At 43.6% G+C, this 15,925-nt stretch overlaps 1 protein-coding gene across 1 annotated transcript in view; it reads right to left on the reverse strand.

Moving 5' to 3' along the window:
* DYNC1H1 (dynein cytoplasmic 1 heavy chain 1) overlaps window positions 1-15,925 on the reverse strand; it is a 2,031,190-nt gene that overhangs the window by 900,213 nt on the left and 1,115,052 nt on the right. Inside the window, exon 54 of the mRNA XM_069637760.1 lies at window positions 11,755-11,970. Coding sequence (XP_069493861.1) covers window positions 11,755-11,970 — 216 coding nt within the window. The remainder of the gene's footprint in view (window positions 1-11,754; window positions 11,971-15,925) is intronic.

Raw genomic sequence — 15,925 nt, forward strand, 5'->3', positions numbered from 1 at the left:
GTGGTCCTCATCGAGGAACCAGAGGCAGGCGTTGTGCGGGTCCGTCAGCGACATCTTGGAACCGCAGTCCCGACACTTCTTGAAACCCGGCCACGGGGTAGAAGAAGACGAAGACATCATGGAAATCTTCACAAACTAACAGGTTTGAAGAACCGAAAGAATAGAACTCAGAAGAACCGAGGCCCGCCGAGATCTCTGAAGCGAACAAGTTTGCGGAAAAAACGGAACTGAGGCTACGGGTGTCGTGCGTCCTACTTATAACATCGGCTCGACGGAGGCCCTCGAGGACAGCGTATCGACGTCATTGGCGCAGAAAATTTTCCGAAGCAGCACAGCTGTGGTGATTACCTGTCATAGATATGGAATACGTCGGAGGACCCAATCCCCTCGAAATAGGATTTTTATACTCACCTGCCTAAATTGCTAAATTGAATTAGTGTGTGCTTCACTGTGTGGGCTCATTATGGACCTCTGACCCCACTCACACTCTGCCGAGAATAGCCTCAACTGCTCTCCATTGATACTTTGAGTGGGTTGTGGCTAACCTCTCAGTTCCCCTGTTCACTATAACTAGGGTGACCTACTAAAATTGGTCCACCAGGCCAGATTCTAGAAATCGATCTCAACAGTCATGACCTCTAAAGGGGAATATATATATATATGTGATCGATGGTTTTTGAGTGCAATAATTACCTGCACTTGTTATGTTCAGTATGTTTAGAAAGGCCCAATTACTATTTTCATATACTGACTAACTTGAATTATTGGTGTTCTTTGTGGACTCATTGTAGCCCTAGACCACTCAAACTTTTCCTGACACTAAGCCTTGACTGCTCTTCAATGTACCTCGATTGGATTTTGGCTAACGTCTGTGGTGAGCAAGGAGTCTGACAACTTAATGCCATCTTCAAAATACTGAAAAAGTCATCACTGGGCCCATCTCTACGAAGGAAGTTCCCGACCTAACAACTAAAGCTAAGGGTGCACGTTAAGCCCAACATACGTTTTTTATCCAAATCCTAATCAACTAACTCTGCCAACCACTTTAGAAACAATACCCGACTAAAAGGAAAAAGGGAGGCTTGCACAAGGCCTCAGTATGAACTTTTTGTAATTGCATTGCTCCAAGTCCCAAAGTTGTTATGGCTGATTTTATATACTCTGGCCTGGTGTACAGTGTTAGGCAGAAACTTGTGCAGTTCCCTTAGGGACCACTGCAAAAAGTTTAAGACTACAAGGAGTAAGCAGTAAACCCAATTGGTAGCAGTCTGCACCATCCAGATTTACCTGGTAGCTGTGGCTGAGCAGTCAGACTTCTCTCAAGAAGAGTTAGGCAGTATATAGAGTATACACAATAGGGCTAAAAATACAGTAGAACAAGCAAACACTGACCAGAGCTTTGATATAAAAGTATATAATTATTTATTTAAAAACACACCTATGAAAATACACTGGCACTAATATATCAAGCAAGTTCAAACACAGTCACTATAAGTATATACACCTCCCTAATTAATTATTTGGCAAGTCTAGGGTAAGACACCACTTATTTAGCAAAACAGAGGTGAGCGTGTAACGGTAGATGGCACTCCAATAATTCGTTTAAAAAGTGAGAGAAAAGGCAGAGTAGGAAAATAAAAGTTCCAACACTTTTAAGAAACCACAGCAAGTCAAGAAAGGCAGGGTCTACTGTAGAGCAAAAAGTTCATAGGCCAGGTCCACTCTTGGAGAGAGCAAGGCAGAATGTGCCCAAGATCACACAGTGGAAATGCACTCAAAGTCTTTGCAGAAAAGTCAAAAGAGGTTGGATCAGTTCAGAAAGGCAAAGTTAGCAGGTCTGAGGTCAACCCAGTTAGAAAGTCAAGGATTTACGGGACACCTTGGACAATCTGTTGCAAGGGAGACCAGGCGGGACACAGCACCTGAAATGGTGAGAAAGCTCCAGCGGTGGCAGTTGTTCCTGGCAGCGGGTGCAAGTCGTGGCTTCAACCAAAGGAAGAGATGGTCTCGACGAGGAAGAAAGCTGGAGGTTGTTGCACTGCCAGGGAAGAAACCAGCCGCGGAGTTTCCCGATTATAAGGTACAACCCTTTTAGTGGTGAAGTGTGGCTATCCGGGCGCCGGGGTGCTTGGCACGGGCGATTCGACCACGAGACGATCCAGGAAGACGAAAAAGGCGAACTGGTTGGTCCCACCAGCTCAAAGGGAAGAAAACTCTCCTGGAAGAAGATCTCTTCTGTCGTCGGGGAAGTGGTGAGTTCGTACACCAGGGCTCCACCGGTGGTGTCGTCGTCGTAGATGGCTCAGCTTCTCCCCTCTTCGGATTCTTTAGGTCCTGTGGCGACTTCTGAAGTTCCAGTCCCCAAAGCCCTGCTTTTATGCAGAAAAACCCCCATTCAACAGCCTAGCTGTCACTCAAACATGCTAAGTGGTGAGCCGGGCGGCTCAATACTGGGCCAATCACACAAGAGTGTGACCTGAGTTGCCAAGGCAACTCAGTCCAGGGTGCCTAATCCCCCTCCCACACATCCTGTAGACCCCAGACAGAGTGGCACCATTTGGAGGGCTTCTGTGGAGAAGCCCACCAAAAAGTAGAACAAAGGGCTCGACTTGGGTTAGAGTTTCAGAGGCGAACACAAATGCCATTTTAAAACCGAGTCCTGACAAAAAGACCCAGCCGGGGAATAAATATTAAATAAATAACCCGGCGGTATCTTTAACATTGCACCAAAAAGTGGTGCGTTTAAAATGAATGGGAAAATCCCATAGGAAATATTCTGGGGGAATATTTCGCGTGGTATCCACTGCCACCAGCCAGAAACTCGACAAGGGGGGACTGGACAGTGCCCCCTTGGAAAACAGACCCAGGGGCAATCGAATTACCCCTACCAGTACTTCCACAATATGATGGTTTGCACTGGTTCTTGTCACAATCTGATTTTACATGCCCTGGGAGACAGTAGTCCGTCCCAGGGTATGCAGTCTATGTTTGGGGGTCACTATGTGTTACTGCACTGAGGGTGCTGTGTAACACACATCAAAAACACATGAAGCCCTTTGGAGTAAAAGACCCCATAGCCCATAAAACACATTTACAGTCAAAGGACACATTCAAATCATACCTAAGAGTGGGAGAAAAAAAAAAAAGAGTCTCACTCTTAGCAGGAGAAAAAAATAAACCCCGAAAATCCAGCAAAGCTGCTGGGGGACTCACTAGGTTTGGGAAATTAGCCGTAAAACAGAGAATTCTCCCTAACATACAGATGTATTGAAGGCCAGCATATATTGTGACAGGGACAGCTCTGGACAGCTCTGGGCAGCTGTAGCCAAACCAGTTCAAGGTAGCAGTGACGAGAGTCTAGGCTAAGTCCCAAGAGATGGTGAGCTTGTAAAGAGTCCACAATGAGTACACACAATGGAAATCAGATATTACACTTAGAGAGTATGTATACAAATAGTTATTTATGGCCAAATAACACTATGAAAAATGACTACTAACGGGGAGAAATATCACACAACACTAATAGATTACATATATACAGTCACTGAAGTAGGGCATGACACAAAGCAACCCCCTGTAAAAGAGAGTGCAGATTAGGTTATGTACTACACGTTTACAGAGAGTTAACCCTATCTTCAAATGTCCTTCCCCAAGTTGTCTGGGGCCTTATGCCCAAAAGTTCAGGAATATTCTGACACATTTTGCTATGCAGGAAAAAATGAAGGTAGGGTCCCTGGGGTCCAGTGAACAGTTCCAAGGGTTAGAGGACAGTGTATTCTAACTAATAGAAGTGTCCCCAACTTTCGGTATGCTTGCCCAGCAAGGTATGGTAAAATCAAAGTATATTAAAAGTTTTGTAAAAGTTAGGAAAACTTTTAAAGGGAGTTTAGGGGCAGGTAAGAACCACTGTAACTTACCCCCATACTCGGATTCTTCCCAGGACTTGGCAGGTCAATCAAAGATGGTCCGAGGTTGCTTTTCCCGTTGTCAATCTCAGTCCTTGATTTGCAGGGGTTGCAGGTTGGAGCTGATCTCTGGTCGGCGTCTTTTGCTGGTGCAAGGACTCTCGGATGAAGAATGCAGAAAAACACAATGCAGGAACCCTCTCAGGACTGGACTCAAGGTAGGTGAGCTGTTTCGGACGGTGGTCACTGCAGCGCGGCAAAGCTGGGCCCCACATATGAGAGTTTTCATCTTGGCGAAGTTATAACAGCCCCCTCTAAGAAGGTCAAAACTTTGGCGGTTATTCTTGACCAGCAACTCACCATGAAATCCCACGTTGGGAGTATTGTTTAATCGGCTGCTTACTACATTGAACTTCTGGCCCACTTGCGGCCGTTTATTACACAGGCCAACGCCGAGACCATTGCCAGAGCCATTGTCGGAGTGAAACTTGACTACTGTTGTAGCCTCTTAGTCGGCCTCAATAAAGCAGAGGAGAATAGATTACAGGTCATCCAGAATGGGGCTGTGAGGGTAGTGATGGAGCTCTCCCGTCGTGATCATGTGCCTGCTGCCAGAAGAAGCTTGCATTTGCTCCCGGTGGAAGCTTGTGCATGTTATCGTATCCTGGTCATTACCTTCAAGTGTGTTCAGGGTACCATGCCTCGTTACTTACATCTGCTGGTCGATAAGGTCCAACGCAGACTGCTTAGATCTAGTAATAAAAAAACTCCTTTTGCTCCCCATATGTAAATCTAGAAAGGCTGAAAGGGGAGCTTTTTACATTTCAGCACCTAAAGCCTGGAATTATCTCCCCTTTGACCTTAGGTGCCAGCCTAATGTGGAATCCTTCAAGAATTTCTTTTAAACCTGGCTGTTTACTTAACCCATGTCATAGCTTCGCCCTTCTGCTCCTTCACTTCATCTGTCAGTCTTTTTTATGTCTGTTCAGTGCCCTAATGCCTCTGGGTCCATGGCTCGCGCTTTATAAAGTAAAGTTAAGGGCCTCACTTGTTGCGTTCAGACTTTCCCTCCTATTTCTGGTCCCCTCTGAGGCAAGGACTAACATTTCGCTGAGTTAAGTCTTCTAGGACAAGCTGAGGATCCCCCAACTTCTAAGCCACAACTCCGAACGGCGATGTCGGAAGCACGGTAGCCCAAACTCAGACCTGGTCAGCCACAGGACTGTCCCGGGATACTTCTTCGCCCGGTACCAAGCAGATGTTAGGAATTGATGTTCCGTCCACTCCAAGGGGTGCAGCTCCTTCGCAGGACCATTGAAGATCACAAGCAAAACAGGGCTCCAATAGGACAGCAGCAGAAGTTGGTTGCCAGGCATCCTTCAGTCGTGTCTCTGGTCTCTTCACAGGTCTCATAGCTGGACAGGAGTCTTGGCTCCTTCAGGTTACTCCCGGATCTCTGAGGAATGGGTGCAGGGGTCCTCTTATCCTAAAAGCCAGTTAAGAGCCGAAACTCCCATTAGCCAATAGCAGGGCTAGCCACACACACACCACCCAGCAGTGGTCCAATCAGGACCACTGGCAGGAACACTCATGTATACCACTCAGACACACTGAAATCAGTGTGTGGATTGGGACCAGACAGTCCCAGCCCACATCCTGCCAGCAAAAACACAGACCTCCAGCAGCCTGCCAAAGGTTTCTGCTTTCCCGGGCACTGGAAGTCCATTGTAGGATTTTCCTGGCCTCACAGGCCAGGAAAAAGGCTAAAGAACAAGATGGCCAAAGGACAAGAGAAATACCATGTGGCTCGGCCATGTTTGGACACTAGCCACAGTTCGAAAAGCACCAAAAAGTGGAAAAAGGCACTGCTGCCACCAGCTTGTCTATTTAGCACACCTAGAGTTACCAAAAATCCCCTGAGTGTTAGTCTAAGGCAAAACAAAGAGTTTACCCCATTGTACTGCATTGTACAATGATAAAAGGTTACCACAAGTAGTAACAAAGTCCCAAGATTAAGGGAGAAAATGTTTCCCATTGCAGACAGTCTGAAGGACATGTCAATTTCCCCATAACAGATGAGCAAAATATAGCTTAGTGAAGCTTAAAGCTTCACTGCACTGTAAACAGTACAGGTCAAGATAAAAAATAAAAGCAAAAAGTTTGGGGGTCCAAAAAAATGGAAGGAAAGGTGCAGTAAAGAGAAATCTTTCTTAACAAAAGTCACTTGGAAGTACAATGGTATATTTTCGACAATCTTTGTATCTAGATGTTTTTATAAAATTTGAATTATCTTCTGTATGGGTTTCACCCTTCCCTTGATTAAAGAAAAAAAGTCTGATTTTTTAATGTAATCCCTCTTTCTTTCTCACCTTCATGTTGTTGGGACTTCCAAAGGTCATGTGGTTAATATCTTAATTTTCAAGTACACAAATTCTCCTAAGGCGTCTGCCCACTTGGGTAACAGCGCCATGTGGTTTCTTGCACTTTAGTATCCGTTCTTCTCTCTCCCTCTCTGTGTAGGACTTAACTGTCCTTTGTTGATGCTCTAGCTGCGTATTTCAGCCTTTAAACACGTTAGGTAGATTTTCATTTTTGTTTGCACAATTAACTCCATCTGTGAGCCCCCCCACACTTCTCAAGTATAAGCCTTGCTGCTCAATCACACTACCCAAACAGAGTTTTGCTAGACATTCGTGCATTTCTCTATGTACCAGAATAGGGTGGCCTCTCAGAATCTACCAGAGGCCTGATTCTGATAATCCATCTCAACAATGCTTAATGCTGCCGAGCCAGACTTGGCTAGTCTCAGTGCTCGTTTCAATCACTTTGGAATGGGACGTGTCCAAGTTGGCAATGGTAAAGCCATGAGTTTCCAAACTAAAGCGGGTTTCAGAATGTAGATGTGTGCAGCTTGTGTAGATGTGCTTGTGTGCCACTTTTGTATTCACTCGGAATTGAGTACATATCATTATTGATCTATTTTTACTAGTGGGCTGCATTTATTTTCAAAATTACACTTGTAATGGATTGGGCAGAGTGGCTGTATCTGAAAATGTTATTTTAGTGCACACCACCTTGAACAAGAGAGTTAGCACTTGGATCACAAACGAGGGGGTAATAACATATGACTGGCCAATAGCTAAAACCTTGCCATTTTACACTTGAAGGCAGACAGAGCAGGGCTATTTGGCAGGGCTATATGAATTCATCACCCGAATTCACACCAGGAGGTCTCCAAATCAAAATGCTAACCTAGCTCAGTACCTAGGATTTGACAGTCAACCTTATGTCTCCGGATTGTCCAGTACACCTGGCATGCAGTTTCCCCAAGATGTATGCTGTCATGGGACAAATACTTAGGGTAAGTTGTCAAGACAACCCCAAGGAAACAAGCTAAAAATAGGTGTTAGGAAAGTTCTCTTTTTGTATGTATGTATATATTTTTATGTATGTATATATTTTTATAAAGCGCCGGTAGCCCGAGGGCATCAGGGCGCTTGAACATTACAACATAGAAGAGAAGAAAGCAGGCATAAAGAGACGCAAAACAGTTGGCATGGAAGACCTGACAGCCACTAGCGTTAGAGATCTTAGCGTAAGTACCTTTACCTCCATTTCTATGGACCCCCAACCATTTTGCATTTGTTTTTGTACGATGTCCTGACTTTTGGCAGTGAAGTGAGGACACTCCATTGCACGTTTGCTCACTTGTTAAGGGGAATCTGAACAGTCCTTAAGGCTGTCTGTACTGGGAAACTAGGTTTCCCTTTTCTTGATATAGGTACTTTTTTTGGGTAACTATCATTGCACAATGCATCTTAAAATGTAGTGCAATGGGGCTACTTTTGTATGACCCTAGACTACACTCAAAGGGATTCTTTTGGTTACTTTAGATGTGCCTAAAGACAAGCTGGTGGCAGCAGTTACATTTGGACTATTTTTGCAATACTTTTCATTAGCTTCCCTGCATTTTCCAAGCTTGGCTACTAACTGTGGCTAGTGTCCCAACATGGCCGAACTATGAGATTGTTTGCTTGTTCTTTTAGCCATCTTGCTCTGTGGCCACCCTCTTGCCCTGCAGGTCAGGAACATCCTTTTATGGTCCTGCACTGCCCGGCAAAGCCTTGATTTTCACGGGCTAGTGCAGGGCCAAGTGTGTGTGTTCCGAGGAAGTGGGCTGGCACTGTCTAGACAGACAAAACCCAGTATGTGGATTGGGGCCAGAGTGTATGCATGTGTTTTACCATCAGTGGTCCTAATGGACCACTGCTAGGGTGTGTGAGGGGCAGATCTTCAATTGAGTGAGCAAAGTTTTGGTCTCACCAGAGCTTCTGGATAAGAGGAGGAGTCCTGCAGCCATGCCACAGATCCTGGTGAAATTCTGCAAGGAGCCATGTATCCTGCCTAGCTGTGAAGACCATGGATCAGTCTTAAGACCTGGCGACCAGCTTTTGCTGCACTCCCAGTGAAGCCCTGTCTGGCTAGTGATCTTCAGAAGTCCATCAGTGGAACTTCGACCCTTGGAGTGGTGGGAGCAACCATTCCCGACGTCAGCACAGTGTCCTGCAACAAAGACCCCTTGGTAGTGCCCCTGGACCACCAAGTGGCTGTCATGCTCAAACTTTGGGCTGTCACGCCATAGACGTCGCTGTAGTGGGGTAGTTATTGACTAGAGAGCATGTTCAAGCTCTGTCCCCCTGCCTTGCTCAGAACAACCGAAGTTATAAGATAAGAAAGGACATTTGAAACTGCACGTTGAATTCTCCTGGAAATGCAGCCGTCACAAAGAATATTTATTTTGCGCTACACAAGTAGGGATCAAATAAGGCATTAGCTTGCACAATAAGTGCGTTTCAAATAGACTAAATTAGGTGACAGGAAGGCGTGTACACAAGATAGGGTCTCACTACACAAGTAGGGCATAACATTGTAGGTAGATAAGATTGCTGCTACCCATAGGAAGGGAAATAATGCGATAGGGTTGCACCAGGAAATCGGTAGATGGCAAATAAAAGGGGAATAAGGAGAATAAATTCTGTAGCTTTAAGAAGGCCTCACACCTAAGCACGCAATTTGAAACAAATACAGTTAATTCAGAAAAAAAGCTGGTGTCTGGAGATAGCTGCCTCAAAGGAATTTCCAAAGCCAGGACACTGCAGGGAAAGTTTACATAACAGAGCAAGATACCAGTCTCTGGGCAGCGAGCGTTCAACCATTAAGGTAAATCAGTTACAACACCACAGCAGACTAAGAAGTCCATGGGAGGAACGGGGCATCTCAGGAAATGTCCTAGTAGTTGACAGATTAATGTCTCAGCAATTGGGTAGGCGTGACAGAGAAGCAAGTGCGGCTAAAAAGACAAAATAATTGCAACGAAGAAATATTAATATGGTGGAAGCAGCATGTCCCATAACAATAGTCATGCATAATGCGTCAAGAACAGGATGGCACGTTTACTTTTGCAAGACAGGGAGGGTCGGAAAACTGAAATTTGGGCAAGGACAAACTCTTTGAAACTCAGAGACATCATTCCAGAGATGACCTGGGTTGTTTTATTTAAGAACTGAAAGTGATACGCTTGGTCTGCTCCCCCCTCTGCATCCATAATTCTTTATACACCGGCAGTTCAATGACAGTGTCACTGCATGTTAATCGATAAGCATATGTCCTTTTCACAGCAGAAGTAATGTAGAGCTTTCCAATAATATTCAAGCATGATGAGGTCATTCATTTTATGGGATGTTTTTATGGGTGGGACCTTATATAGAGAGTTACCCAATCAGTAAGATGGGACATATAGATACTATATGTAGCTTAGCAATTAGGACCAATGAGCAGTAGAGATATGTTTTCATAACTCAGTGATCATGATGACATCAGAATGACTCATCTTAATTATATAAACTGTTTTCTGTTCAAACATTGGAGAATTCGAGAGAGCGCGGCTGTTAATTTCGCTTTTCCCCCAGCTCTGCATATTTTCAAAAAAGCTGGGTTACCTTGCATTTTGCATACTACAATCCACTCTGTGTTGTCTCTTTTTTGGCAAATACCAGGTAGAGGGCTGTGCTGTTTTTGGGCCTGTGTTTTCATCGCCGTTCTGCGTTTCAGCCCAGAACTTTGGGGACCACTAGCTTGTCCTACAATTGTAGTCTCTGCGCAATTTCATCATCCAACCATGCACGAGACCCAAGATGCAAAGCTGACTGCAACAACTATGTACCCTCCTGTCGCAGTGCAACAGTGACAAATGTCAGAAATTGCTTTCCCGCATCCAGTCGTGTGCTGAGAGAAGGCCTGCACCCGAATGACGTACATTCTTCAACTGGAACACGTACCAGTAATCTGTGGCCGACCAGGATTTGACTTGAACCTACAAATCCTGTGCAGAGGTATGAAAGAAATAGCCGGAAACGCGACCTTGGACAACCCTCTGAAGACCTGCCAGGTCCCAGTAGAAACCAGACTAAGGGGGTTGAGGTACAGTTGTACTTAACCAAACCCTTATCTCCCCTTTTAAAAGTTTCCCTAACTTTTAAAACTTTTACAATAGTTTGGCTTTACCATTGCTTTGCTTGTTCACACAAGCACTCCGAAAGCTGGGGACAGTTTTATTCACTGCAATAGACCATTACCTGACTTTTGGTACCTTTCTTCCATCCACAAAATCCTCCTAACTTGTTCCTGCCTTACAAAACAACTAGGGAACTTTGTGAACTTTTAGGGCAGGAGGACCCAGTCAATTAGGGCTGGACTTCTAAAGATAGGGTTGTTATCTTGTGGACTGCCACTGTAAATCTAACCATACCTGTTCTTTCAGTATTGGGGGTGGGGGTATTGTGGTTACACTGGCTACTGGGACTGCATGTATGTATTTTATTATTAGTTTGTGTGATATTATTACCCAATTATAGCCATTTTTAGAGTGTTTACTTGGCCATAAATAAATATACTGTTTTTATAACTACTTGTATAACTGTAATCCTTGATTACTTACTTTGTGGACTCATTGTGGACCTTTGACCGGACTCACCCCTTCCTGAGACCTAGCCTTGACCACTCTCCATGCTACCTCAATTGGTTTGGCTACACCTCCCAGAGTTGTCCCTGTTCACTAACTAGGCTGGCCTCCTATAGATCGGTCCACCAGGCCAGAGTGCAGAAATCTAGTCCCAACAATAGGTTTGCTCTTGGAAAGAATTGTGGCAGAAGTTGTAAGTAAACTTACTAGTGCAGGAACTATTCTAAGTGGAAGCTGTGTCTAGAGTACAATGTTCAATCCCCTAAAATAACTAAAAAGCTGCCGATATGACCACACCTAGGTGAGCATCCTTCACATCACCCAAAGGCTCTCAATAGGCTTTAGGGTACCAGAACAGTTCTTGTCTATGGTTTTCCAGATAATCCCGAGGTCTGACACGTGGAACGCAGTAGCATTTGAGCTCATACTTGAGCAAGCCATGCAAGTTTAACCTCTGGGTCTCTTAATGCATTTACTGAGGCAAGACTTTCAGCTTCCTCGAATGTCCTTAGGTTTCTTCTTAGTAGGAATCCCGTCACCCTCACACTTGGGTATTTATCAGGTTGCCTTTAGCTCCTCTGTCGTAGATCAAGGTTTTGCATTTCCTGGTAACATGTGAACCGAATAAACACCCCCTGTGTACAGACTTTACTTTATAAATTCTACACAAACCTCCAAGGCTAAACTACACAATATAACAAAACACAACAGTCATCAGATCAGCAAGTTATCAAACGGGCTTCAATACTTTAAACAAGAAAACAAATGTACGTTCTAGAAACTAAATAAAGTCTACATGCCTCTCTGGCTTAAAGAATAGGCCCTTACTTTAGCTTCAACAGCAGCCAAATCTGCTTTAATGGCTTGCGCTTCAGAAATGAGAACTGCATATTCCTCCTTGTAGCGTGCAATGCTGGACTCCAGGTCACGGATCATCTGTTCAACCTCGTCAGCCTTTGCCTGGTTGTCTTTGGCATCATCCTCCAGCTTCTGCAGTTCGTTACGGAGGGGCTCAACACGTTTCAGCATATCTGCGTAATTTAGCTGTAAAATAATTTAAAGCCATTACAATATTAAGAAAATATTAAGGAGCATATCAGTGTGTATATTTATGGTAGGCCTTAGAGGCCACAGGTAGAGAAATTCTGCTGCAGGGCGCCCAGGGTAAAACGGGTGTGGGAGGAAGAGTTAGGGAAAATTGAATAATAGGGAGGCTACTATGAAAGAAAGGCAGATGCTACACTGCTGTAGTATTAAGCTTCTTTACAATTAGCTATCAGTACAAATGCCAGTGTCTTCGTAATAGTAGGACCATTCCTTTTCATTGTGCTTGCTGCACTGAGACTCAGATGACATGATGAACAAGTAAGTACTCGTAATGTTCTTTCTGATGGATGTTCCGCCAACGGATTCCTCATCTGTGAAATCCATTTCCCAGTACAGCTGCTGCTGCTGCTGAGAACCAACACCAGGGAGCGCACGACAGCTCCGCCAGGTGCCTCAATGCGCCGGACATGTCAGAGCTAGTATATATTGAGTAGCCAGCTATCTACCAAGTGGGGTCAGTTGGGTGGGCGATTTTGGGGGTGGGGTTGGCAACCCATCAGGTTGAACAGGAAATGCACTGAAGTCTAGCTAAACCCAATCAAGGTAGGTAGGTACAGGGACAAGCCGTGCAAGAGTGGTCTTCTGCTACAATCAGAGGAACAGAGCACTCCAATAATTTCCGTAATACAGAGAAGTACAAAAATATGGAATGATTTATTAGGACTTTAAAATCCACACTAAGCAATTAAACCTTTAGGTAAAAATTGTCACACAAGGATAAGTTACTTACTTGCAACTACTTTTCTCCATCTTTTTTCATTACATTTTCTTATTAAACATTCAGTTTAGTACGACAACTTTTGTTTTCCATTATCAAGTAAAAGGAAGAAAAGGAAATCCATGCAAGTAAAAAAACTGAAACGAACAGACAGACAATCTAAGGGTAAAATCCAAAAGGGAAGAAAAGAAAAGCAAAGTAGGCATCAAGCAAAAAAAGATAGCAGAGCCCACCCCTCAAAAAAGCCCCAGTTAGTGGTCCAAGTTTGTCATCCCATTCAATTTGTTATTTCTAAACTCGGGAGTTAGAGTAAGTCCCCAAAGTTTAACAGATCGTAACTTTTTCAAGCTCCAAGATAGTCTTCAAATTTCTTGTTGAAGATTCTCTCCAGAAATGTTACCATGTATCTGATTGCAGATTGAGTAGTTCCCCATACAGATATTCCCACCATTGTTCAGGGTCGGTACGCTCTGTGTTCTTCAATTGTTCATATAAAATTAAGGTTCTCTCTATTCAAAGCTCTGGACAGTAGAGTGTCAAATGCTGCAGAGTTTCCTCTTGATGGTTACATAGTCTTCAGCTCTTATCCTTCAGCTTTCCTTCATAACAGAACATCACAGATCTTGTATGGAGGACGTTGAGGCGAAATCTTACATAGAGGTCAGAGAAGCCAGGGGTTGGATGCTTCAAGTATGTAGGCAATACATTTAAATGGTTAGTCGCGGTCTTTGATACATTATGGGTTTTTGAAACAGATCTTTTTGCCTCTGTTTCTGACCAATCAACGGCCCATAACAGTCTTTTCACCCGAAGCAGGTTTTCACATAAGGTTTTTACGGACTGGCTCAATCGGGCCAGTAATTGTATATCCAGTCTTAAACAGCTGTGGCGCTATCATGTTGATGATATAAGCTCAACTGGTAAGCTGCTAACCAGGGCTATGTCCTGTGACTGGTCAGGACTATGAATAACTGAAAAGATTCTTACTAGTCCTATGTTGCGCATATACCAGAAAAGAGTCTTGATACGGTCAATGTATGGTTGCAATATGTCTTTAATTAGTTAGACTTCGGTCGCTACAGCAAAAAGTTTGCATTCAATATTTTAGAGTCAAAAAAGAAAACGTGAACTTAAATTGCTTTTGCTTTGCAATTAGATTTTCAAATTCCAATTCAGAAGATTTGGTAGAAGATGAGCATTTAACATATATGAATAATTGCTTCTTTGGTAAACATTCAAAGTTCCAATAGCTATGTCTGTACGTCAAAAATCCATTGCTGTTCTGATGAGCTTGCCCAATTTCAGTTTATAAAGACACTATGGCCTAACATTAGATGTATGTTGACAAATACTTGCAATGTTCCTGGAAATAAATGGATGTTCTGCTGAAATGTAGCAATATGTATGCCTTTAAGGATGTTTCAATAAATGAATATCAATACTATTGAATTATGAGTTGTTCCTAAGGATACTTGTACTGCTGATTTGTAGCAGTGTTCATACCTCGACAAGTGTTTCCCCGCCCTGATTTTGGGCAGTTGTTCAGGAGATAAATCAGAATATGTAAAAGATTCTTGCTTTTATCCGTTCTTGATTTTAGGCATAAATAGCAATGTTCCTAAAAAGTCAAGAACAGGGACAGGGACTGAATAATATACAGGGGCCTCATAGTAAGTATGCTACTAGAAGATTAAATAATATGGAACGTTTAGTACTTACAATATTGGTTTTCTCTTTGTAAGGTGGAAAAAGATCCAGCCTCAATGGATAATAAAAGCAAATAGGTAATCAGTAATAAGTCCTGCAACAGATATCATAAAGTAGATGTTACCATTGTGTGGTATAGTACGTTTGGGATGATGAACCGTCTCCCCATTACTTAATGTTGTCGTATTGTGGTGGGCAGTTCCAGGAATTCAGTTTATCAAAGACCAAGAGTGATTTCCATACGATTCTTGCGTGCATAGATCTTAAGCCCAACTTGTGTCTTACGATTGCTATGGGTATAGATTTTGGCAGCCATCATTTCCAAAACTTGCTCTCAAGCTTTCCCCATGATTCCCAGGCTAAACCGAAACCAGCTTCACCACCATAGGTTAAGGCAGGCACCACCTTTTGGTTATAAAATTGAATCACCAGCAGTAGAGAGAATTTGCCGTATTTTCTGCCGATCACAAGAGCCTGGGCTGTCAGTTGGTCGGTTTTCAGAATAAAAAGTGCGATCCACGCTGCCTCTGTTCTACTGGCATTGATCATAATTCCCATATATTTGGTGGAGTTTGTTGGAGATAATGTACTGATTGCCAACCTCCATCCGAATGGTCTTCCCTTTTTACCCCCTGGATTTTGAATTAGGAGGATCTTGGTTTTCTCTGCATTTAATTTTTGGTTGTTCAGAGTAACGTATGCCTGTATGCATTTTGAAGGCCTAGAGGAGTCCTCCGCATATAGTAGCCAGCCAGTGGATTCACTGTTAATTTTTGGCGGACAAGATCTTGGAGGGTCCAGTACATTTGCCATATTGCCGATGAAGTTGTACAATATGGGCGCCAAGGGACACCCCTGTTTTAGGCCCTTAGTGGTTTCAATTTCTTTTGTGAGGCACCCCCTTTATTCAGCCTGATCTGTAAAGTTGTTCCTGACTAGAGATCTTTTATTGCGGCCACAAGATCTTTTGGACATCCTCTATTCATCAGCTTGGACCAAAGGAGCTTTCTGTCTATGAGTTGATTGCCGCTTCCATATCGACATAGGGTACATAAAGGCACTCTTTTGCTTTTAGTGTTTTTGCCTTTAACAGGCTTAGTATTAACAGGTTTAGGCCACAGTCTGTACCGCTCACAAAGCCTATTTGCCTCAAATCGTAAGATTTTGAAGTTTTTACCCATTCTTTTAGGCGTTTCAGATGGACTCCCGCAAAGATTTTCCACAGAACAACCAAAGGGGCGCTAGGCGCATAGTTCTTGGAATTCAGCATATTGCCCTTTTTAAAGATGGGAACTAGAATCCCCCTTTTCCATGAAGGTGGGACTTTTTCCTGGGATAGTATTTGTTCAAAGAGCTTCATGCGAAAGTCCGTCCATAAGTCAGGGGCCAATTTTAACATGGAGTTTGTCATTCCGTGAGGTCCGGCCGCTCGAGATGCGCTAGCTTTAAGATGATGTTTTTGATTTC

The sequence above is a fragment of the Ambystoma mexicanum genome, chromosome 14 (genome assembly GCF_040938575.1).
Source record: "Ambystoma mexicanum isolate Mex_15411 chromosome 14, UKY_AmexF1_1, whole genome shotgun sequence".
Classification (NCBI taxonomy): domain Eukaryota; kingdom Metazoa; phylum Chordata; class Amphibia; order Caudata; family Ambystomatidae; genus Ambystoma; species Ambystoma mexicanum.